The 25,420-nt window shown below is 38.2% G+C and overlaps 3 protein-coding genes across 3 annotated transcripts in view; 1 reads left to right on the top strand and 2 right to left on the bottom strand.

Moving 5' to 3' along the window:
* The window catches only part of LOC134652897 (ESF1 homolog), a 273,742-nt gene that overhangs the window by 210,867 nt on the left and 37,455 nt on the right, over positions 1 to 25,420 (bottom strand). The window lies entirely within an intron of this gene.
* On the bottom strand, positions 1,843 to 4,076 carry LOC134652880 (mRNA-decapping enzyme 1B). Its single transcript, XM_063508070.1, has one exon. It carries the CDS (start codon positions 3,961 to 3,963, stop codon positions 2,701 to 2,703), a length of 1,263 nt encoding a protein of 420 aa, XP_063364140.1. The 5' UTR covers positions 3,964 to 4,076; the 3' UTR covers positions 1,843 to 2,700.
* Positions 6,107 to 25,420, top strand: part of LOC134652879 (trifunctional purine biosynthetic protein adenosine-3) — a 40,263-nt gene continuing 20,949 nt past the window's right edge. Inside the window, exons 1-7 of the mRNA XM_063508069.1 lie at positions 6,107 to 6,488; positions 10,018 to 10,265; positions 12,270 to 12,450; positions 13,919 to 14,132; positions 17,132 to 17,262; positions 17,691 to 17,814; positions 18,843 to 19,065. Of these exons, the coding sequence (XP_063364139.1) occupies positions 6,315 to 6,488; positions 10,018 to 10,265; positions 12,270 to 12,450; positions 13,919 to 14,132; positions 17,132 to 17,262; positions 17,691 to 17,814; positions 18,843 to 19,065 (1,295 nt within the window). The 5' untranslated portion in view covers positions 6,107 to 6,314. The remainder of the gene's footprint in view (positions 6,489 to 10,017; positions 10,266 to 12,269; positions 12,451 to 13,918; positions 14,133 to 17,131; positions 17,263 to 17,690; positions 17,815 to 18,842; positions 19,066 to 25,420) is intronic.

The raw sequence follows: 25,420 nt of genomic DNA, 5'->3' as shown, positions 1-25,420 counted from the left end.
CTGATTTTGTTTACTATGCATTCTAAAATAAATGGATGATGAAGCGAAGCACTGTTCAAAGAATTAAATGTTAATTTTTGAATGTTTATTTGTTTTATTTTTCAAAATACAATATAAGTATACAGTATTTCGTAATGTACTGTGTTATTTATAGATCAAGATGTCATAACATAAAGAGTGAGCTGGCAGCATACATACATTCCACACCGTTTTATAAGATTGGCATTATGAGTTATATTCTGGCGTGTTTCTTTCTTAACTGACTCCTTGTCATTCACCAAAGGTTGAATTTCGTGATTCAGTACCTATGCCGGCAATTCTTACGGTGTACAGTCGCCATCATATATATCGGAGCGGCCGAGTCGCTCAAAAATATCTGGACACGCACTCTAAAGCCTTAAAAATAGAGGCGTGTTCAGATATTTGTGAGCACCTTGGCCGCTCCGATATATCTGATGGCGACTGTACCTACAGCCATTCTACTCTTCTTGCTCATGTGCCTACAGGTCCTGCAGTCCGTGTCAAATAGCAACAAAGAAAAATATTTTGCATAGGTAGTAAATACCTACCAACGTAACTTGTACAAACAGTAACACTTAACTGTCCATTGATGGACCTTATGCTATTTTGTAATAAGGTCCACCGATGGACAGTTAATAGTGGGCGATGGTACCATAGTAGGCTTCCGCCAGCTTCCGCTGAAGTTTAGCGAGGTTGCCATAGTACCAATGGGCAATTTGGTTGGCGTGTGCGTGGCATATTTTGTATGACAAATGATTTTCAGAAGGTTAAGACCCTTGTTATCTATCATTAACCTTTTCCACGCCGTGTCAAAGACAAAAGCTGTCACTATTAATCTGTCTTTGGCGTTGAACCTACGGTGCGGATATATCGGTCATTGGCGTCCAAAAGGTTAACAGTTCAAAGCATCAAGTGTGCTGTGCAGCAGGTGGCATTGTGGGTGTGGATTTGATAGGAAGGATTAATTTAGTTAGGCAGGCTAAGGGATATATTATTACCCACACATACGGCACTTCAAACATGTGTTCTATTTTCGATCAGTAACACTGACATTCGAATATCATTTTGGACTGTCAGTCGGGTACATAGATGGTAGGATCCTACTATTCCTACTAGATTCATGGTCGGGTAAAGGGTTAAGAGCAAATAAAAGAAAGTTGTAGATGAATGAACTTTTTAATTTGAGACTATTTTGATGCAATTCGAAATATCTAATGTTTTAATTCCTTTATAACAAAACTATTAACATAACATGCATTTTTTTGGGAGCACTGAGAACTTGTACACAAACTAATCATCGGAATTTAACAATTATTTAATTTAATAAGTAAGCCAGAAGTATTATTTGTCAAATGATAACTAAAATGCTCCCATACACAAAATGACTGAAATGATGAATATTATCAAGTACCAACTGTCATAAACCGTTGATTGTATTTCGTTTTTGACGAATTATCCAAATAAATTCGTTTATGGCCAGGAAATGAAAATGACCAATTGTCAAAAATACCACAAAATGGTTAGGGTGATGTTTTCCCTCAAGGAAATTCTAAGAGAATTTCAGATGTTACATACATTTCATTCATAATGTTAATCTTCACTTTTAAATAATAATTACAGGTTAAAGTAAAGTATCCATATTGCATAACATAAAAGATTTTTTAAATATCTGTCAACCTGTTTTATGTTTCAGGAAGTTATTACTTATTTTATTTCACAAACTGGCAATAATAATCTCTTTACTCTTAATCAGAAATGAAAATATCAAGGCCAATATGAATATAAGGAGAAAATGTGAATCAGAAATATAAAAACAAAAAAAACCGATTAGAATCTGATTTTCCCTGTAATACAAAAGATTACACAAATTACAGTATTGAAGAAGTTAAATATCGAGATTATGATCATTCTAGATTACTACTAAATTTTAAACACAAGTAAAGCTAGAACTGATACATAAACTACTAAGGTGAAGTAACAAATACTTTTTGTAAAGTTATAGCAATGTTTGCAGTCCTTATTACAAAGAAATAACTATCTTCAAAAGGATGTCCTTACTCAAGTCCATTGCAACAAACAAAATATTCTAATAAAGTTTTTAACATCCATTACAGATAAAATACCTTAGAAAAATAAGTATTGTCATTGAAATTCTTTTTTTCCTGGACTATTTTAATATTGCAATGAACTAACTTAGTTAAACTAAACTAGATAATGAAAGTTAAGATGCAATTTTAAGATTTTGCTGTAACCTAAGGAGCCAATATAAATATCACAAATAGCTTTTCAAGAAATAATTTACATGACTCAGATTAAAGCATGTCACTAAAATTCATTCTTTATACAGGTATAAATGACAGTCAAAGTGTTAAAACTTATTTACGAAGTCTGTTCAAACAAAGGAGTGTCTACAAAACTAGGAATCTACATATTTCAAAGGATTTATGGTTTGAGTACATGCAGAATGATCAACACTTTTAAACAGAAAGTAGCCACAACTGGGTTTAATCTAATGTGTACTTCCACACACACTTTATAGTATATGTTTGCAAATACAAGGTGAAATAGTAATCCATGTTTAGTTAAATCATGATACATGTACCTCAACCTTTATACTTTGATTAGCAAATGTACAACAGCAACTGGCAATAACAGTTGCTAGTCAGAAAGAATGAATCTTTATGACACAGAGAATGTCTTCTCTGAGAAGGATTTCACATAGGCTTCATGAAGCTTGTTGACAAAATCAGAGTCGTGCTTTAGTAGGTAATTGAAGGCTTGCAGAAGCTGATTCCTCGTCAGTGGTTCAGGTGAAGGATGCACATCTCCTACAGTGGCCGTGAACATTGTTGGAGGCATTAATGCCGGCTTAGACTGCATCGGTAGAGAGTTATTCAGTGGGAAAATGCCCTTCTCTAAATAACTGATGTCTTGTGATTGGTTCAAATAAGCAGCCGGTGGAGATGTTGGCTTAGGAGAAGACATATGCATAAGATTTAATTCATTCTCCAATGTAATAGGCCCATTTGTATCTAACCCACTTAGCAACTGACCCTTCTGGATGCCCGGTATCCTTTGCTGGTTTTGAGATTGACTATTATTCTCAATGGGGGTAGACTTCAACTGGAACCCACTAGGTTGTCTCAATGAGGTATCCAGAGAGATGTTACCATTAGCATGTACCTCTTGAGGTGTGACCGAGCGCTGCTGTTTTTCTATATGTTCGACGGAGTGAGCAGGGTTGCTCATAAGCCTTTGGAGCAGACCGGGGGCTTCCCGCGAGTCCGGCTGCCGCGGTCCGAAAATTCCCGGCGACGGCAGTGACGACACGGCGGGCATTTGTACTGCACCACCTCCACCCGCCTTCGCAAAGAAGTCCATCACGCTCTGTGACGCCATATCCGGCGCCCGCGCCGACGATGCCTCACTTTTGTTCACCACGAGACCCTTGTTGGAATTAAAGTCGTCCTGCGCCTTGCTCAACATGCTGAAAATATCCACCGGAGGGTTAGAAGGCGTGGAACTGTACGCAGGCGTATGCGGCATGTTCTCGGCGGGTGCTTGTTTAATAGACTCCTTAACCAAAGAATTGAGTTTCGTCGCCACTCGAACGCACTCGTCTTTATCGTAGAACCATATGCCGTAAATACAACACTTGGCGTTCCGATATAATAGGAAAGGTTCCTTTAATTGTAATTCTATTCCTTTCGATACAGGTTCGATTAGGTTGTTCGTATTCAATCTGTTCATAATCACCAAACTGTGATACGGTTCTCCATTCCTACTGTACACAAACAAAGCTCCTTCGATGTTCGTTTTCTCCCATTCGTTCTCTTCAAATGTATAAAGTGCAACGTGGGTAGCACTGTCAATTATTTCTCGCGCGTATGGATCTGCCCTCTTCAATGCAGCAAAATTCATACGTAGACCGGTGTCAGCCATTTTTAACGCAACAAAACACTAGTTTTACACAAAAGCAAGCATCACAGCAAAAATGACAAGAACGAATGGATAAAAATCGCCATATTTGGAACCGTTCCGTACTCTCAAAAAAAGATTATAATCACGCTTTTAGTTTAGACATATTGAAAGATATTTTAGTCCTGTAAATTATAGTTTCTTCAACCACTCATTTTATAAATCAAATCTACCTTCATTCGATTTTTGTAATTTTTCCAAATTAATAATTTGTTAATGGTATATGCTTACAATGGAACGTAACTGCAAAAAATAAATAAAGACTGCGTTCAAATTAAGTCTATTTTTAACGCAAAGGAATTAATTTTAATTTTTAGAAATTAATCGTCACACAATGAAAAAAATTACTCTAAATTAATATTTTAATTGCCGATCTAAATTATAAAAAAAATAAAAAAATAAGCTAAGTTAAGGCTAAGTTCAATATCATGATTATTATGCATTGCAATGAATAATCGTGTACCAGTACCAAACGGCCACTTCACAAACTACTAAGAAGATACTAGAATACGTATCAAACTACTAAAGAAGATACTTGGGCCACTTGCATCACATTTAAACCCAAATTTAATTTCCTTCATAACGAGGTTCTCACACTGATGCGGATTTTCAGTTTGCACACCGCAACCGCACCGCTCCGGTGTGTGACCTAGATAGCGCGATATATGCATGTTTATATTATTGTTATATGCATGTTTGTTTTGTTTATCTATCTAGAAATTCTAGAATCTAGATGATGCTAGCACACCGCAGCAGCGTGCGGATCCGCAACCGCATCCAATGCTATGACTGCCTACCGTTATCCGATTGCATGAGCTCCTCTGAACGGTTGATCGTGTATTGTATGTTAAGTCTACTGGGTCAACCAAATCTTGTCAGTAAATAGGAACAAAAAAAACTATACTCATCCTTTTCTTTTGGGTGCTAATGCCTAATACTAGAGTAAGCAGGGCCGGATCTAGAATAGAGCAAGTGGAGCGGCCGCTCCAAAATGGCAAATGAGAAAAAAAAGTGTTAAAAGACGCGAGTGTGGCGAGAGGAGAGTGGGGGGGGGGGTGGAAAAAACTTCAACGAAGGGCGCCAAAACCCGATTTCTATCTACTCTGATCAAGGGCTCGGGCCGGCATTGAGTGTAAGACAAAGATAGTATGATTCTCTCTGTCTATGTTTGAAATCAAACAGACCTTTGACACACTATATATATACATATTACTTCGAGCCAAACCGCAATCTAAAGGCCCCAGTACACAATGGGCCATCGCCGGCCACTCCAAGGGACGCAGCCATGCGGTAGAATGAGGTAGCAATATCACTTGCTCCCTCTAACGCATAAATGCGTCCCTTGGAGTGGCCGGCGATGGCCCATTGTGTACTGGGGCCTTTACGGATGAAGTCGTATCGAAGAAGCGTTAAGTAGGGTCCAGACGACCTGGGCAAATCGACCGATTTGATCAGGAAAATAATTGGCGCCAATCTCATCTAGCGTCCACACGTACACAATTTAATCACCAATTTGCATTCCATAGATACTAACTTCGAAAATTGGCATTTTTGTGTCCGCACCTGCTGATTTGATCGGGGAATCAAATTGGCGTTTACGTCCGCACGGACTGATTCGATCGGACAATTTCATCAGATTGGCGAAAAATTGACTCGGCTGGATTCCACTTTACATTGGTTACAAATTACAATAGGTAATTCTTTGATAGGTAAACGCAAGATCTCAGAGCGGCTACTGCGAAAACCAAATTTCGCAAATTGCGGGCATTTTGCTCTGTCACTCTAACTACGCCTTCATTGGAGTAAAAGAGAATGATCCCCGCAATTTGCGACATTCGGTTTTCGCGTAGCCGTCCTGGCTCCAAACCGGTCATGTCCAGAAAACGTTATTGAATTACATCAACTTGGATACAATTCCATTGTTGATGTTGTTTATACATGATTTCGCTATTAATTTGATTGCCTATGCCACTGAGCTATGCCATGATGTAATTTTATCATGAGGAGAAGTTTTGACCTTTTACCTTTTGTCATTTTGCTCCTCACACTGATAAGTGAACGCGACCGTTTCTGATAACTCAACCAAACGTCATTCGAAAGTTTACGCGTGTTGGAGACGGCAGGGTCTTGTAAATAAATCAAGAGATCGTAATTAAGTTGCAATAATTCATTTATTTAGACTTACTACTAGCAACGCTACATTTAAGTTTGACGTTTATAGTTTTTAACGGTAGCATATAAAATCGGAATAAATCGACGCGTGATTGTTCAGTATAAACAAGTGGTCCTAATTTGTTGTGACCGCCGAATTTAAAATGGTTGATCAGAAAAATGTACTAGTGATCGGCAGTGGAGGCCGCGAGCACGCCTTGTGTTGGAAGTTGGCGGATTCCCCGTTCGTTCGTCAAATTTACTGCGCGCCGGGTAGTGTCGGAATTTCAACAACAAACAAAGTTCAATCCGTCGATCTCGACATCAAGAACTATCCAGTAAGTTTCTAATAAGAACAAAATTCGAAAAATATTTATGCAACTCAGAAACTTGTTATGTTAACATGTGCATGCTAATGTTTTATCTGTATGGCAAAGATCGTAGTTTTAAACTTTTAATTGTGTACATTTACTAGTGTTCCATTGCATTTACATGTTAGCAGTGTGGTAGAATTAGTAAGTAATAAACACTTTATGAAACAAGTTTACAAGAGATAAACATTTGAAAGTACAAAGGCAAACTTATTCCTATTCAAGGATTTCTGCCAGCCAAAAGTAACATTGTTTTAGTTTGTAATAATTATTTTACATTAAAATTACTTATCATTTGTATCCAGGCAGCATAAACTCATTAACAACTTTATAAGTTTTTAAAAATGATTTCAAATTCCTTCAAAAACTTTTTGAAATTAAGCAGGCCAGGTGTTAAAAATGGTCTTAAAGTGACTTTATTTTTAAGAGAATAAGAGTGTGTCAAGGTAATTTTAAGCGCCTCGCCCGCTTATCAACTTCTGCTGCTGACTGTACAAGATCCAGAATATTCCTTCTTTAAAATATCTCTATCTTTTGAGATTTTAAACTTTCAATTGATTTTGAAGTTCCTGTTCGAAAAAAAAAATTATTTCGTTAAGTCTATACATTCTATTTACTTCCAAGTACCAAGTTCCTCTAAAGGGACAGTATTAAAAAGAGTTATAGAGTATAGTTAAAAAGTGATCCACTGCCAATTGAATATTAATAGTATCATAACATGTTAATTATATTAAGGGATCAACTCGCTTATTATGCCAGTAACTGATAACCTCTAACCTTCATCTTGGAGTAGATATATTATGTCGTGAGACAATTGGAGCTTGACTGGTGGCATTTAAAAACAAATTATGTAATGATAATACTAATGATTTACATAAAAATTTTAATGATAAGATATTCATATATTTTCACATAATTTTTCCATTGTTATTTAATCCGTAACAATAAAAAAAAACCAGACCTTAAGTCTGAAGATACTTCTCAGCAGGGCTTGGAACCGGTTTTTTTGTAAAACCCAAAATAGCACAATATTTTTAATTATTTTATGCTCCTTACGTAGGACTGAATCATGTATTTAGGTAACAACTTCGTATTATTAGATTGTCCCATTAAAAATGAAATAATAAGCCAAAGAACGAAAAAGAACGTAATAATACCGGTATTTTTTGTATGAAGAAAAAACCGGTTCCGAGCCTTGCTTCTCAGGCAGGGATCGGATACCGGTATTTTTTGTATGGGAACGGAAACGGTATTTTTTCGTTCTTTGCTAATTACTTCATTTCTAATTGGGCAATCTAATAATACGAAGCCGTAACCTAAAAACACAACTGAGTCCTACATTTCGAGTATAAAATAATTCGAAAAATATGGTTATTTCTAAGTTTTTGCAAAAAACCGGTTCCGATCCCTGTTCTCAGGGTTCCTTTTCTAACATTGCTTCTAAAAACCATCACTTTTGATATATCTATTTCTATTGATAGTTTTTTGCAAACAAAAGTGACATAGCCATGCACTGTGGTAGCATACCGCAAAGTGAATTGCTAGCATGTACGAGTTAAAAATTAAAACATTTCCAACTGACTCTAGCCTTGTAATTTCCGTGAGGCAAAGGTTTTAATTTAGCCCCTTACTGCATATCTAAATAAGATTAAAAAAAAATATTATTATAAAAAATATTTGTATGAACTTCAATTAGCTATCAATACCAATAGAGTTGAATGTACAACGTCGGGGCCAACTGCCATGAGATACCACAAGGCAGTTGGCCCCGACCAGATCCCAGCCGACATTTGGAAGAAATTAGGAGCCGCAGCTCTACCGTGGTTAACAAAGCTTTTCAACCATATTCTAAATGAGGGAAAGATACCATTGTCCTGGCGCAGGAGCACACTGCCCCATATTTAAGAACAAGGGAGATATAGCTCAATGTGGTAACTATCGGGGTATAAAGCTTACTTCGCACACCCTCAAGGTATGGGAAAGAATCATTGGCAGACGCATAACAGATACCAGTAGTATAACAGAAAATCAATTTGGTTTCGTAGCCGGCAAATCCACAATTGACGCAATCCAGGCCATCCGAATCCTTATGGAAAAACATCGCGCAAATAAAGAGAACCTACATCTACTCTTCATCGACCTAGAGAAGGCCTTCGATCGAGTTCCTCGGAAGCTCGTCTGGCAGTCCTTGAGAGCACACGCGATCCCAGAACGATACGTGCTGATGGTCCAAGATATGTACAGCAATACCACAACTTGTGTTAAAAGTCCCGCAGGGCTAAGTGGACCGTTTCCGGTTAAAGTGGGAGTGCACCAGGGCTCAGCATTGAGCCCCCTCCTATTTAACCTATGCATGGACTATATAACACGTGACATACAGGAACCTACCCCGTGGTGCATGCTCTATGCGGATGACATCGCGCTATTAAGCAAATCTGCCACTGGCCTTCAAGAATCACTTAATAAATGGGTAGAGAAAATAGAAAAGCACGGACTACGCGTTAGCCGCAGTAAGACGGAATACATGGTGTGCAATCATGGAGTAACAGCAGACGTAGATACTGACGTATGCATAGACGGTACACCACTGCCCAAAGTAGAAAGGTTCAAGTACCTCGGGTCCGTCATAACACCCGATGCCAATGTTGATAAAGATGTCAACCATCGAATAAATACTGCTTGGCTCAAATGGCGGTCACTAACCGGTGTTCTGTGCGACCCCAAAATGCCCGTTAAGACCAAGGGAAAAGTATATAAGACAGTGGTGCGACCAGCCTTAACATACGGAGCAGAATGCTGGACTATGAAAAAAGCCCACCTACAACAACTGCACACGAATGAAATGAAAATGTTGAGATGGGCTGGCGGTGTGACACGCCTGGATAAAGTCCGCAACGAGCATATCAGAGGTTCCTTCAGAGTAGCTCCTATCGTAGAAAAAGTGAAAGAAAGTCGCTTACGTTGGTATGGCCATATCCAAAGACGCGAAGACGACTATGTGATTAAGAAAGTACTCAACATACCAAATTCGGCCAGGGGAAAAGGCAGGCCACCCGCCACTTGGTGGAATAACATTAAGAAAGAGATGGACCAGGACAACCTTACTACTCAGACAACCCAGAATAGAGTTCTCTGGCGCAAATGTACAGGGAGACCCGACCCCAGATAAACTGGGAACATGGGTTGGACAAAGAAGAAGACCAATAGAGTTGAATATTATAAGTACCTTAAATGGCTGCATATGCCGTAAAGGGTGGGACAGATAATAAAACTGAAGTTTGCAATGATTTCGGAAATTGAACAATGTAATGTTACTTGCTACTATGCCCACTTAATATACATTTTATGATGAATTGATGATATTAGAAAATAAAGTAAAAAAAAATTAGCAAGAATTTATTTTACTGCACAAACTGCATTGCATAAATATAAAACATAGACATACCCATTCAAAAAATCTTTGTTACCTATACTTATCTAAACATTTCTCCCTCAGGTACTAGCACAATGGTGCAAAGACCACTCCATCGACCTAGTCCTAGTCGGGCCAGAGGACCCACTAGCCAATGGCATAGTGGATGGACTGATCTCGCACGGTTTGAAGGTGTTTGGGCCCACACAGGCCGGAGCCCAGATTGAAGCCAGCAAGGACTGGTCTAAGGGCTTCATGGCGCGTCACCAGATACCCACCGCGCGGTATAAGTCATTCACGGATGCTGTGGCAGCTAAGGCTTTTATTAACAGGTAAGTTGGTTGAAAATTTTCTGTTCATTGTAGAAGTACTGATTTCTGACTACAGTTACAGTATATGTAACTTCATGCTTGCTGAAATAGGGATGATGTCACATGTTGAATTTTATAACAAAATCTAGTAAAATAGATAGCAAACGAGCAATTTATCACAATAATGTGGATATTAAAATAAAATTTGAGAAATTACAGGACCTGAAAGTTTCAAAATTTAAGTTTTTTTAACTTCCAAAAACGATAAAAGTAAGGGTACCATTCGATTCCTTACATTTCATCCAAAAAAATATTGTATAGCAACTATATACATAAACGCAATATTTCACCGACAAAAACGCAATTTTCGTGTTTTGTCCATACTAAGATGGGCTCCCAGAGACCTTGACGTCACGTTCCCTTATCGTTTTGTTTAGGGCGTTTCGCGAGTGAAGTGCGACTGTCGGCCTTTGACTACAATTTCTGACTTTTGTGTTACTTTAATGCAATGGGTCCCATATAGACATTTGATCCTAAAACAAACCCGGTCGATTGATACCATAAATGAAAATTAGTCATGTAGCCTATTGCTTGTATGTATGGAGGAATCCTTTAAGTTGTTGACACATCAAATCCTCGTCTTTCTATCAAAGGCTAGCACCCATCCGTGGGAATATAAGGTAAGGTGGTACGCGTGTGGTTAAATACCCACCTAATATAAAATTAAAGAAATCTTAACGCTTAATTCATACTTTAAAAAAAACGGGTTGCACTCCGGGAGTGCCGACAGAAGTGAAAACTCAATGACTAGTCCAAAATGTCTGCAGCACTATGTATAATTGACCCATCCTCCTTTCTATTGAAAAACTTTAGTTCCGAAATTGCTGGTCAGTGAGCTTGTTTAAAATTCGAAATTCAAATTTGTAGCGTTAATTGTATAAAATTCGAATAGAAATTGTAAAGTTACCTTGCAGACCTCGCATCTAAATATATTTGGTCATGATATATTGAGTTCTATTCACCAGTACTAGAGTTCACTTTTATTAGAGATTTCATCAAGATGTAGCTTTATTGAATTATATTTGAGTGATATAAAGTTAGAATGTAACTGTGAGATCCTCGTATTTCAGCCCGTACAAGATTAGAACCTTTTTCATGTAATGTCATTGAGTTTTTCTTTATTGATTTAAATGCCATCTAAATGAGTGGCCATCTAAATCTTACGGTCACGTAATCGCCTTACGCTGTCTCGAGTTTATCATTTTTTCCCCACCTCAAAAAGTGCTCAGCGCCGCTAAAGAAGTTTTCACTTCAAAGAGTAAAGCTTACTTCAATGGACAAAGGTTGCTTTTAGTGTGACGCTCGTGTATTGGCTTCGCCACACTCATCTTAATAAACAACAATTCGAACGAATCGCGAACTCCAGCCGCCATTGACCCGCGACCCGCGTAAACAAAGCCTGATGAAATAGGCCAATGGCAAGTATTTTTAAATTATCAATTTATAATGTATTCCGCTGTAAGAATAATTATCTCTTTATTCTTACAGCGGAATACATTATAAATTGATAAGGGCAGTCTAGACTTTGATAAAGGACATAAATTTATTTCAAGGAATGGCCTGGCCGATTTCTTTCTTGTCAGATAACTTATTCATATATGGTGTCTCACTGAAAGTATCGAATTAATGTAATAGTCGGCAAACCGCGGCGTGCTTTCGCTTTAGTTCGAAATACTATTACGGCTCTATTGCGGTTTTGACCTACTGCGGCTAACATTTCTTCTGAATTCCAACCCCTCACTAAAGTAATAAGTGTAATAACTAAAGTAGTAACTATGATTATTCGTGTATCAAGCAGTGATCTTATTTAACAAACAACATCAGTAAAAATTCAAGTGAGTGAAACCGTTGTCGTCTAAACAGTTAATCACCAAGTATGGTGATATTGGAGTGGAAATAAAAGCAAAGTGGGCTATTATTCCTTTGAAGCTGACTATAGACAAGCATTTTGTTTTCTATTTTTAGCGCCAACTACCCAGCTTTGGTCGTGAAGGCCTCCGGTCTCGCGGCCGGCAAGGGTGTGGTGGTCGCCGCCACAAAGGAAGAGGCCTGCCAAGCCGTGGACGACATCCTTACTGACGCCAAGTATGGCGCTGCCGGGGAAACTGTCGTGGTTGAAGAGCTGCTGGAGGGAGAAGAGGTTTCGGTGAGTTAGACAGCAACAATCTTAAATGACCATCAATGGAACTTAAGTCTTTGCAATAAGGGTTGTCCAAACCTGACCTCCTCCTTGTGTCGTGTTTAATGACTCCATGAATTAACACATTCATTGCCAACCAGCCAAACAAGACATCCGCGCCAGGCCACAAAAATTTCATCATACACATAAAGCTGTAGCACCACGATCCTGACTATCGGGTTGTCCGGCCTGGGAACGAAATCATAAAATACCCGATAGTCGGGTTTTCGGCACTGAATGTGGTAAACCTGTCAATAAAGGACCAAAAATCCTGATGAATGGCAACCTATCCAGAGGATTGCCTCTGGAGTCACTCTTGGGTACAACAACGAGCGAAGCGTATTTGAATAATGTTAAATATAAATATGTACGTATATTTGTTGCGATCACATTGTACCAGACTTGCTAATAACTAGCAATGAAATTGTTGTTATCAAAGTTCAATAGACTTTCACAATCTATTTGATGAGTTAGTCTACCCCAATAAATAGCGTGGAACAATCTACACTAAACTATTATGTAACAAACATTACTACATTACCTACATAGTATCTCAATACAATAATCAATTGCATCTTACTGCCTATATACTCGTCATCAAAGCATTCAAAAAGTTCCATGCTATTCTGATTTAGATCTTAAATGTAGAAACATAAACAGTATCGGTACCAATGCCAACTGAATGTGTTGCATAGTTGTAAAATTATTTGAGACGGTTAAGGGACTTTGGACTTTGAGTACATTTGCATAAAATCGATTTTATATTAATTAGTATCAGAAATATTGCTAACCTTTGACCTGTGACCATGCACGCGCGGGCTATATCGATAAATCTGTATGTAGCTAGGTAGATGTATAAAGGTATACATCATACTTATTCATACTATAGTTAATGGTAGACTAAGTTCGCATACCTATATAAATACGTACATATCTTGTTTATAAATGCTAACCAATCTCAATCGACAAAGCCAATAAAGTAAAAGCTATATCTTATTACTTACAAAATCCAGTAGAACCCAGTTGGGCTTCATATGCAGCATAAGTTTTATAATAATGATTAGGCGCCACACCAGCATATAGCTAAAAATCTGGTATCCTGTTATACTGGACACAAAATTAAATAACTTGCGTCAACTTTGCGTTGAGCAGCATCCATAGTGTTAGCTAGACAGCGACGCTCAAAAGACGCTAGTGTGGGGGGTCTCTAAGGGATAATTTGTACATATAAACAGCCTCTCACCTTAAATGCCTATACCGTTTCCGACAAGACAGGGTTAAGGTGGTTATCACACTGGCACCGCGGTTGCCTCGTCGATGTAAAGACCACCTTAAAATTAGATATTATCCGAAGATAATTCATCTAAGATAATATCTAAGAACCGAAGTTCTTGCGATACGAACACACATAATAACATTGAAATTTCACTCTCAGGTCCTCGCCTTCACCGACGGCGAGACCGTCTCCATGATGCCCCCCGCGCAAGACCACAAGCGCCTCGGCGACGGCGACACAGGCCCCAACACCGGCGGCATGGGCGCATACTGCCCATGTCCCCTCATAACTCCAGACCAGCTGCTGGACGTGAAGGATCAGGTGCTGCAGAGGGCTGTGGATGGACTGAAGGCTGAGGGCATCAAATATGTTGGTGAGTTGGTGAATGACAAATATTAGGTAGTAGCAGGCGTGGCTCACTCCGCGATTTCGTCGCGTCGCAACAAGTACCTAAAAGTACATCCGTCCCACACCAATTTTGGTGGCCATAAGCCGCGCGTGGCGCTTGCGCCACCTAGCGGTCATATCTGTCGTAATCGTAACAGACGCGTTTTGTTAGAGAGTGAATCTTCTGTACCTAGTACTATCTGTGGGTGTCCTTAAGATGCTTAAGACCACAAGCGTCACCCTCGTACATACACATTTATCAGAAAGTATCGATAAAGCGCGACAACCTTAGTTCCTTTCAAGGTATCATATTAGTAAAATCTATGTTAAGGGAGTTGCATCACACGCCTGCTTAATTAGGTTTGTTTGTCGTAAAACAAGTAAACAGAATCCAAGCATTGATTATGTTATAGATTGATAACCCGTAGCCACACCCGCTGTAGACATACGATTATCATTTGGTTAAGGTTCCCTTGGAGTTCTAGATAAACCTCGATACTATACGGACAAGAGATTCATCATGGTCGTGAAAAAATTTGAATAGCCATGTTCGTACTTTTATTTACACATTCAGTGCCGAAACTCCGACTATCGGGTATTTTATGATTTCGTTCCCAGGCCGAACGACCCGATAGTCGGGATCGTGGTACTACAGCTTTATATGACGATTTTTTTATGGCCTGGCGCGGATGTCTTGTTTTGCTGGGTGGCAATGAATGTGTTAAGCTCTATGTTATTGTACAATGGGAAAGGTAACTGTCAATATGAATGCGGTATGTGCCGTTAAAGTCGCATTCACACTTGGTCGATCACCGCACCGAGGCAAGGCACGTCTACACTGGCCGTTTTGTGCGCGAGGAAATTGCCTCACGCGTATGCTCTCTGTGTGGACCCGGCTATGTTATCAAATCATACTTAATTGTGTGGACAATAGTACTCGCCATTAGTAACAGATAAGTTCGTCCCAATCATTGCGAAAGTAGATACAATGACCCCATACAGTCTCCGAGCAGTGATTAGGTATCGTGACAGCAATTCACTTCGTGGTTTGTTATCGCATTATATCTGCGTCACTTTCGTTTGTCATATTAAGAAGAGCGATGCAACATTATTGTTTGGGCAAATACGGCTTTTTGTATGTTTTTGGCCTAACAATTACATCAGCTGATGGCTTATTGTTATCTCTGACCTCTATCGCATGAAATGCCTATTAGTATTTACTGTATTTATAACTAAATTGTATTAATAAATAATAGTTATGTCTGTCAAAAATACGAAGTTGGTAAAGATAGCGATTATATTGAAACCCTTTCAATATACGTTAATATTGAGAAGATATACAAATTATTGAAAACATTGTCCCACTGTGAACTTGAAATATAAGGACCTACATATTGTATCGACATGGCAGTTAAATATGGGTTTAGAGACGGTAGTTTAAAATGACTGTAATAGATATAGGATTTATTTAACACTAGCTTTTGCCCGCGACTTCGCCTGCGTGGAATTAGTAATTAGGATTATTTTTTATCCAATCTGCTTCTTGTGTTGTTTTTTATCCAATATCCTGGTGATGTCTAATATTAGATATCTAATATTTGACGTATCTTAAAGTTCGAATATGGCTGTAAGTTCAAATTCATTCGCACTGATCAGTGCTTATACAGACATACGAAGGGTTAAGCGTGAAGAGATAACATAGGTATATTAGTAGACAGACATGTCAGACATTTATAATATTAGTATGGATGAGATTGAACGCAATATCTTATCTTCGATGACCTTATTTACCCGGACTCGTCTTGTTTACCTAGATGGCGCGTGCTCTTCTCTATCATGTCATGAATTCATTCTACTTTCACTAGAATATACGTCTGTAATGTATTAATAATTTATTACCAGTTGCCCTATGACACTAGACAACCTATGAAATTTTGCTATATTTATTTCACTTTTCCTTAAAGATTGTACATTCAAAGTTGTTTCTCGCCTTTTAAATAGCACATTTTTTTTAAAGTCGGATCTAAGAAGGGGTCATCAATAAATAGACTGTTGTAATTTGTAATTCATATTTTTTGGAGTTACTACACTTATTTTAGCGGCAATATTTGCAAATTTTCATTATCTTAGAGCTTTGCTATTTGCACCCCAAGAGCTCGGTATTCTATCCTCACTAACTGGTACAGGAACTCGTTTTAGGAAACATCTGGCCTTCCTCCCTCTCCCTCGGTGGATTAGTCTCTTTCCTTCTCCGAAAACCAGCTGGTAAAATGTCGAATGCATACACATACCCAGATACTGAGAATAATATCACTGAGTCAGTACACATTAATACGCGCATCATTTCAAATGAGCCGGGATAAGAACTGCCGTTCATCGATTTCAATGTCACGTGTCACGTGTCATGCTACTCTGATAGAGGTTCTCAAAATGTGTGTTAATATGTATGTTTATTACATATTAAAATCACAATATTGACGTCATAAATGCTATGCAATTACATGGATGCCCTACGACCTGCCATTGTACAGTTTACGTTCACATATAAACGATAGATAAATAAAGATAACTCGAGCAAATACATACGTATATATTTATATATACGACAACAGAATCTGTAAACCTGTCCATTTAAAAACAGACTTTATTTTTATTGGCATAAAGTTGTGTTTCTATTTTAAACTGTCAATTAGCAAAGTTACGTAAATGTTGCGATGTCTTATTTTTGTTTGCGGCAATCTAATTAAATTGTTTTTTAAATGATCCCCGATAAAACGATTTCTTAAAATATACTCGTAAATTACGTCACTAGGTATTTTGTATGTATGTCTATGCGTGTATTTAGACAACGCTTAAAAAGTTACTTTTAAACTACCAGCTTTAAACAGCCTCAAGCCGATTAGCTTTTTTGGATTTAGACTCTTATTATGTTCTGATTATGGTTAAAAATTCTGAGACCTTATTTCAGAATGACTTTGTCCCCAGGTGTCCTATACGCTGGCATGATGATAACGAAGTCTGGCCCCATGACACTGGAGTTCAACTGTCGCTTCGGAGATCCGGAGACGCAGATTCTGATGACACTTATGGAGACAGACCTCTACACTGTCTTGAAGGTCAGTATAAGTTGAATTTTGCTGTTACGATAGTCAAATATGGTGATGCATGGCGGTGGAGTTTGGAGACCCAGAGAGTCATATCTTAAAATCCTCATGGAGACGGACCACACACACACACACACACACACGCACGCAGTCAAAAGTTGTTATGAAGCTGGTATGTCAATAAAGGGTTCGGTACCTATTAGGCCTAACAACTATTTATTTTATTTATGAAGTCTCTGCTTTACTAGGAATGTCTTGTTACAGCCCTTGTAAAAACCAAGTTACATTCATTCAGAGTTATTCTACGGGGCATAAGTTTGTATTCGTACGCCGAATTGTACCCGACAAACATAGCGACTGTTTAAATTACCTCGAAATATCGTAAAACCCCGAATTTCAGCCTGAGTTGAAAAGCAAATATAACAATTTAACATTTTCAGGCCTGCGTGGACGGCACTTTAAAACAACTACAAGTGACATGGAACACCAAACTATCGTCGGTCGGTGTAGTCATAGCCTCAAAAGGATACCCAGAGACATCCACCAAGGGATGCGTCATCAGTGGTGAGTTGATTTTCCACTTCCTACAAACATAACTTCCTATAACTGTTATCCCTATCTTTAAGTCTACGAAAAGATCCTGGTCACGGCACCAAACTGTAACTAACTTATAACATTTCAAGATTGTGTTAATACATCTCACATCTATAGTCCGACAAGAAATTGTAGAAAACGTTCCACTTCCTACGTAACTGTAATTTTTGATGTAAAATGCTTAAACATGGCAACAATTTAGTATGGTTTTTTTTTAGTTCCATTTTATTTAATTTCTACTATTTTATGTCGCACTATACACCATGATTAAAACTAGTAAGTGGTGAAATGCTCGCTTGTCTACTCCTATTCGCTAACTTTAAGATTCAACAAATATATTGTAATTAGAACTTTGAATTTTGAAGATGTTTTGATATTTATAATCACACTAGCATATTTATTTAAAATTGTTTTATATTTTATTTTACACTTGAACAGGTCTTAGCCAGGTATTCCAGGTTAAGTAAAAAAAAGAACATCTAAATTTAATTTACTTTAGGACGTGTATCGAGAAAGCGATTAAAAAAAAACTGTTTATTATAAATAAATTTCAGAGGTACATTTACACTCAGTTACAATCTCTATATTTGGAGATTATCTTAACCTTTTCAACGCTTTTCGTCCCATGCTAAAATGTGGCTTATACGCCAAATGGTTGCAATATGAAGAGCGAAAATAAACCTTATCTGTCAGCAGGAAAATTGCTTTGACAGCGTCCGTCATAGCCTTTTTAGTGGCTGTTGGCATCATGGGCACGACAGCACTCGACCACTTTAGTGGCTCTTGGCGTTGAAAAGGTTAACTAAGTTTAGCCTTATATTTATTGTATTTGTTTTAGGTAGTTAGTGCTTACATGTTAACATTTAATTAAACGCATAAAATATAAATAAAAGTACACATAATTATTAAATCAAACATTGTTACGATTTTGTTATTTACTTACCTGCTTTACAGTAGTGTTCAACGTACGCGATCTTCTAAATCTCCATTCCTTTCAGGTCTCGCCCAAGTCCAGTCAAACCCGGGCGTAGTGGTGTTCCACAGCGGCGTAGCCCGCGGCGCTAACGGCACTCTAGTGACCGCCGGTGGCCGAGTCTTGCTCGTTTGTGCTCGAGCGGCATCTCTTCGCGCTGCTGCCGCGGCCGCCGCCGCTGCCGCGGGCGCCATTGACTTCCCTGGCAAGCAGTACAGGAAGGACATAGCACACAAGGCCTTCTCCAAGTAAGTGACATATCTATAGCGTGGTAGCCGATGACGGCTCACTAAAGAACGCTGGTGGTCGAGTTTTGCTCGAGCGTCTTCTGTTCAAGGCTTTCTCCAAGTAAGTGGTATTTCTAGAGCGGTGTAGCCAATAACAGCACAGTACAGTTGGCGCTGCCTCGTGTGCTCTATTATATACTCCATTGTACAAGACGGACTCTCTCAAGGCCTTTTACAAGAAAGCAAGTGTGTTTACCACCCATAGTCCGAAAAATTGGCATTATTGAAATAATCTTCGGGCTCTGGATTATTTAAGTAATTAAGTCTGTTTTGACGTTTGATCAATCTTATAATTATTGAGTACCTAACTTAGGCTCTATATATTTTTGAAACTACATATTTAACCCTCTGAACGCCACGCCTCATCGTAAACCTTGTCGGCATACATGAAGGTTGATATTGGGCTTTAGCCGCGCGTTTCAGTTGAGTTGTCAATTGACGGTTAAAGGTAGACTTCCGAGCAAAGCGGCTCCGGCGTCACTAACGCAGCGACACTGGCACGGCGACAGAGCGATAGTATTATGCAGTATGGAAATGTATGAACTTACTTCCGAGCGCAGCGTCACTGTCGCAGCGACAGTGCCGCCGCGTCAGTATCGCCCGGCGATAGCGGCCGTGCTATGTCTGCGCAAGCACTGTCGCGCAGTCGCTACTATCGCTCGTAGTTTCTTGATGTTTTTGGCGCAAGTTCTTCATGTAACATTGATAAAATAACTGACAAAAGCTCCTGAATTTTTCATTGTTCTCGTGTAAATAGTTTTTATTTATCAAGATGCTAGTGCCTTCATCTTTTCTATTTTTGAAAGTTGAGTTGGGTACGCTTCGCTCCATACTATAATAAAAGCGAAGCTAAAGATCGTCATCCTCCTCTTCTTCTAATACCTAATATTTTCATAATTGATCGGTTCATCATATATCAACACGTCTGCACTGTATGGAATAACAACTGCGACTGTCGCCGGAGTCGCGCCGCTCGGAAGTGTATCTGCGTCAGTTACCGCTGCGGCCGTTGCGACAGAGTCGCTTTGGTCGGAAGTCTACCTTAGGATTTGGCATGATTTTAAGTTCTTTGAGCTCAGCTCCTGTTGCAGGTATCAGCATTATTTTCTTCATGTCGTATTCATTTTCCTCACATATTTTATTTGTTTCAGCATGCACCTTGAATGACCATGAGTTTTCGCTTCACATTCCATGTTACATTCCAACCTGCATTTGTATCGTTGTAATCGCATTGTTTTCAAAAATCTCCATTTCATGTTATGTTTTCTAAATAAATGTTGTTTTCTTCGCATTTAGCATTTCATTTTCCTTCGTTACGTCCTGTCATGGTCTTCGCAGTAAAGTAGTTATGTTATTAAAATAATTAATTGTAAAACTTTTTTACTGACTTCTCTATGCCCTAGTTTTTAAGATTCGGGTCGGGTAAATGTTGTCTATTAGTATGTTCTTAACTCAATTGCTACGAGTATCAAGTCTTCAAATGCTAACCTTTCAAAACGTGCCAATCGATAAAAAATTACACTTAGTTCCATAAATGTTTATTGGATAGTTAAGCATAATTTTTTTAGTAAATTCCAAGCACCTAGCTTAAAATTGCGTCTTCCTCGTCTGTATATTCTTCAATTTCTTCCTTTTTTATTTTCATTGCAATCTCGTCCTGGGAATCTGAAAAAAAAAACCAATAAGTACAATACACATTATTTTAATTGTCTATAAGATATACGTTATAAATTTAAAACTCAGTAGGGGGTTTATTTCTACTGAGTCTCAAAAATAGTATTTGTACACAAACCTGGTGGCGCCTCAAAAGATACTGGTACAAATTCAAGTTTCACACAAGTTTGATCAGCAAGTGGTTCTGATGTGTCTGGAGGGCAGGTTTCTGCGGTAGTTTTATCGCCTTTTTCTCCTTTATGCTTCTTCTTGTGGCTCAGTAAAGTACTTTTATGGACAGCAGCATAGTCGCATTGATCACATTTGTGTTGCTTTTCACCAGTGTGGGACATTATATGGTCTCGCAACATATTTTTTCGTACAGTTGCATAACCACATTGGTCACATTTGTAGGGCTTTTTACCAGTGTGTAACATTTTATGGGTTCGTAAATTATGTCTGTGGGCACTTCCATAACTACATTGATCGCATTTATATGGCTTTTCAACAGAATGCATCCAATAATGTGACTTGAAACTAGCTTTGTCGGCAGTAGCAAAATCACATTGGTCACATTTGTATGGCTTTTCAACGCTGCATAGCTTTGTATGTACCCTTTCAGCATGATATCGTAATTTGTGTTTGTGAATACTAGCATAACTACATTGGCCACATTTGTGAGGCTTGTCTCCAATGTGTATCTTTTCATGTTCTCGTAAACTATTTTTATGTGCACTAGCAAAATTACATTGGCCACATTTGTGTGGCTTGTTACCAGTGTGCGTCAATTCATGGCTTTTTAAATTACTTTTGCGTACAGAAGCGTAATCACATTGCCCACATTTGTAAGGCTTTACATTAGAGTGTTTTTCTTTATGACTTTTCAAACTGCGTTGGTGTACAGTAGCAAAACTGCATTGGCCACATTTGTAAAGTTTCTGTGCGGCGTGCATTTTAATATGGAGCATTAAATTTGATTTGGCGGTAGTGGTATAACTACATTCTTTACAATCAAAAGGCTTCTCACCGGTGTGTGTCCTTACGTGATTTACTAATGCTGCCTTTTTAGCAGTTGCATAACCACAATAGTCACACTTGTATTTTCTGTCCATGTGAATAGTTTTGTGAATGATTAAATCATGTTTAGAGGCAGCAGCATAGCTACACAGGCTACATATGTAGGCCTTCACACGAGCATGTGTGTTCATATGACGTACGTGTGAGTATTTTCTGCCAGTCTTGTAACTACACTGGTCGCACTTGTACTTTTTGTCGCCATGAATCACTTGATGCATTTTTAAACTACATTTAGAGACGCCGGTAAAGCTACATTGGCTACATTTGTAAGGCTTATTACCGGTGCAATTCTTTTTGTGGAGCGTTAATTTTTGTTTTTTCTTACTAGTATATCCACATAGCCCACATTTATTAGACTGGTGAGACTCTGTGTGCACCTTCATATGACGTACTAAAGAAAACTTTCTGGCTGTTGCGAAACTACAATTGTCACATTTGTAATTATAGGGTTTCCCACTTTGTTCCTTTTCTTGAGTTTTCCCTGTAACAACAATGAGTCAATAGAAAACAAATAGTTATTTGTTTTACAAAGGGGGTAAAGTTGTTGTTTAACCCCTCATGCCAATACTGATACAGTGATACAGGAGCAAGCGAAGTATTCCTAACTTGATTGTTCTAAAAGTAGAATCTTGTAGCGAGGGTTTAATTTCAAAGCACTAGGCTTAAACAAACTTTGCCATTGAATGAAACACAAGTTTTTCTATGAAGCTGGCACAGATGTAAAGTATTAGAAAAAGTTTGCCCAAATCTGTAATCAGACAATGAAACAGACTCAACAGAGACAAAGACAGAGATTTCTGCCATAATTTTATTTTTGGGATACCTCTATGGGTTAATGAGGGCAGTAAACTATCTGCTGCCATTGAAGGTTCTACTAAATTTTATTGTATGGGAATTTTGATAGGTAGTTCAATGCTGAGTGACATTGATCACGATCAGTCTGCTAAATGTGATACTTGTCTGTCTTAACAAATTTCGCTGTGATAACTTCCATAGTAAACAAACCCTATTAAAAACTGACCTTGCATTGGCCTCTCCATTATCTCGGGGCCGAGCACCAGCTCATCTTTTACAATATGGTCAGCATACAACTCTGAAGTCTCCGTAGCGTTCGGTTCGGTTTTTACATTCTCATCATCCGACGGGCGCTCTCCTGTTACGCGCACACTGTTATCAGGCTCGATTTTTACACACACTTCGTCGATTGCCTCTGCTGTCGATTCTTTTACACAGATATCATCGCAGGGCTCAAGTTTTATACACACTTCCTCCATTGCATCTAGCGTTGTCGAGTCTACTTCACTTCAACGTAAATTAGAGAACTCGTGATACTTTGCTATCACGCAAATCACAATTCTTTTTTGGTAGGCTAATAAACTAAAATTTATAGTGTCTCCAATCATTACATCAACTATAAATAAACAAAAGAAGGCTCCTACTCCTACAGCGTCAGTCGGCCAATCAATGCAATAAGCATGCAATTATTGCAATAAGCGAAGCGAAATGTCACTTTTGTTTGACTTGACGTTTACGTTTTGATGACATTTTGTTTGGGTTACGTTCCGTTCCGATATTTACCAATGGAACACTGCTTATATTTTACATGCTTTACATAATTTTTGTTCAAACTTCAAACTCGATTTCTATCAAACATAGCCTTGGAGGATATAATCAAACGGAGACGCCATGTGTGTAATTTTCTGTACAAAACAGTCTGCCGATTTTTGCGGGGGAGGGGAACGTCAAATGTATGCGTAACGTAAAAATAGCCATGTCAGATAAACGTCAGTCCATACATTGTGTATGACCATTGGCCGCCTATTTTCGACAGAGGGGAAAGCCTGTTAATGGCTACTCCGTTTAGTTGTATCCTGCAAGAACATAGCTAAGAACCACCGCAAGAAAACTCGCTTTCACGTTAAAAAAAACCGCAAATCGGTCCATCCGTTGGAGAACTACGATGCCACAGACAGATAGAGTCGGACCAATAAAAGTCTGCAGCGGATTTGATAGCCCACGCAGTGCAAGTGTTATTTATACGTCATAATTTCATAGAAGTTTTACGTTTAAAATAACACTTGCACTGCGTGGGCTATCAAATCCGCTGCAGACTTTTCTTGGTCTGACTCTAGGTTTTTGACTCAGTTAAATTAAACAACGTTGCATACAATACTTTTTCTACGACCAAGCACTTACTTTGAAATAAAATTGTAAATTTAACAAATATTTTTCATTCAAGAAGTAGCAAAGAATGGAGGGTACGGGCGGGAAAAGAATGAACGAAATAAAAAAAAAACTATGTTCTCTATGGTTCACTCATCTGAGTCATCTGTCAGAGATGACAATTAAAATTAGGTTGGCAACAATGTATTTCATACAATATTTTTTAAGTGGTGATTACACGAAGTATCGTAAAAGTGCCAAAAAGATACTGCGTGTATGCACAAATACTTTTTTTGGGAATAGACTAAAAACTTGTCTTGACAACTATACTCGGTCAACCAGATCTTGACAGTAGAAAAAGGCTGCAAATTTGAAAAATGTAGGCGCGAAAGGATTTCGTCCCATAGAAAATTTGAATACCATCAAAAACATTACATGTAATAAAAAGGTGCCAGTCTCGCACCGCTTTTACTACAAAAAAGTTTTGAGATATAGTCCGTCAACCAAATCTTGTCAGTAGCAATGTAAAGCAAACTAAAGTAGGGCAACACTCAAAGAGCAGTATTGCGCTAAGAAAAGCAGCAATGTACATCGAACCAAAAGATTTTTTTTCCGCTGAGCGCGCCCTGCGTACGTCAATTCAAATTGTCACTCGCGGTTTATTGAAAAAAATTGAAACATGGACGGACAATTTAAAAGCGATGTTAAAACAATGTTAATCAAAATGATGAACAAATTTGAAGATATCAAAAACAACTCCCTATCGTAGTGCTTATATTCTCTTTGTTCCCTATCTATGTCTTCTAAGTTTACTAAAATAAAATCATATCAAAATGCAGATAATTAGATAGTGCATATATTTGTTATTTACAATATAATATGCCACTTGTTAATGTAAATTAGTGTACTGTTCTGGATGAATATGACATACCTGTGTATTTTTTTTGATTGGTATATATTGTACAATATACATATTAAAAATAAAACAACTGATATTTGGGTGTTTATTTAATTTAAAGGTAAATAAGATAAGGGTCACTTTTCGACTTGGCTGCGTTGTACACGTACATAAACCGCCATACGTAAGTATTGTCTGAAGAGATAACGAACGCCTTATATTGGGCAAGATTTAATCCTGCAACAAACATGTATGGATTAGGTAGATATTGCGAAAGAACGGCGATATAATCAAGGCTCTTAATACTGTTTAAAAGGTTTACCTTTGTAAATAGTCACAACTGATTGCTGAAAATATTAGACATGTGGGCCTATGGACGGTTTCCAGGACACAATTTATGGTCTTGTTAGATAGATTTAGGCATACTTTTTAATTTTATTTATGCCTTTTAACCCTAAAACAAAAAAAACTGAACATAATCTTAAAAGTTCGAAAGAGTTCTTCCAGTACTTGTTTGTTTGTTTC

This window comes from Cydia amplana, chromosome 12 (assembly GCF_948474715.1).
Source record: "Cydia amplana chromosome 12, ilCydAmpl1.1, whole genome shotgun sequence".
In the NCBI taxonomy this organism is placed as follows: Eukaryota; Metazoa; Arthropoda; class Insecta; order Lepidoptera; family Tortricidae; genus Cydia; species Cydia amplana.
Note: the sequence above shows the minus strand (reverse complement) of the source record. Positions and strands in the feature narration are given on the sequence as shown.

Excerpts from the sequence above, each read along its gene's own strand:
- LOC134652880 (XM_063508070.1), bottom strand. The coding sequence starts at position 3,963 with ATGGCTGACACCGGTCTACGTATGAATTTTGCTGCATTGAAGAGGGCA.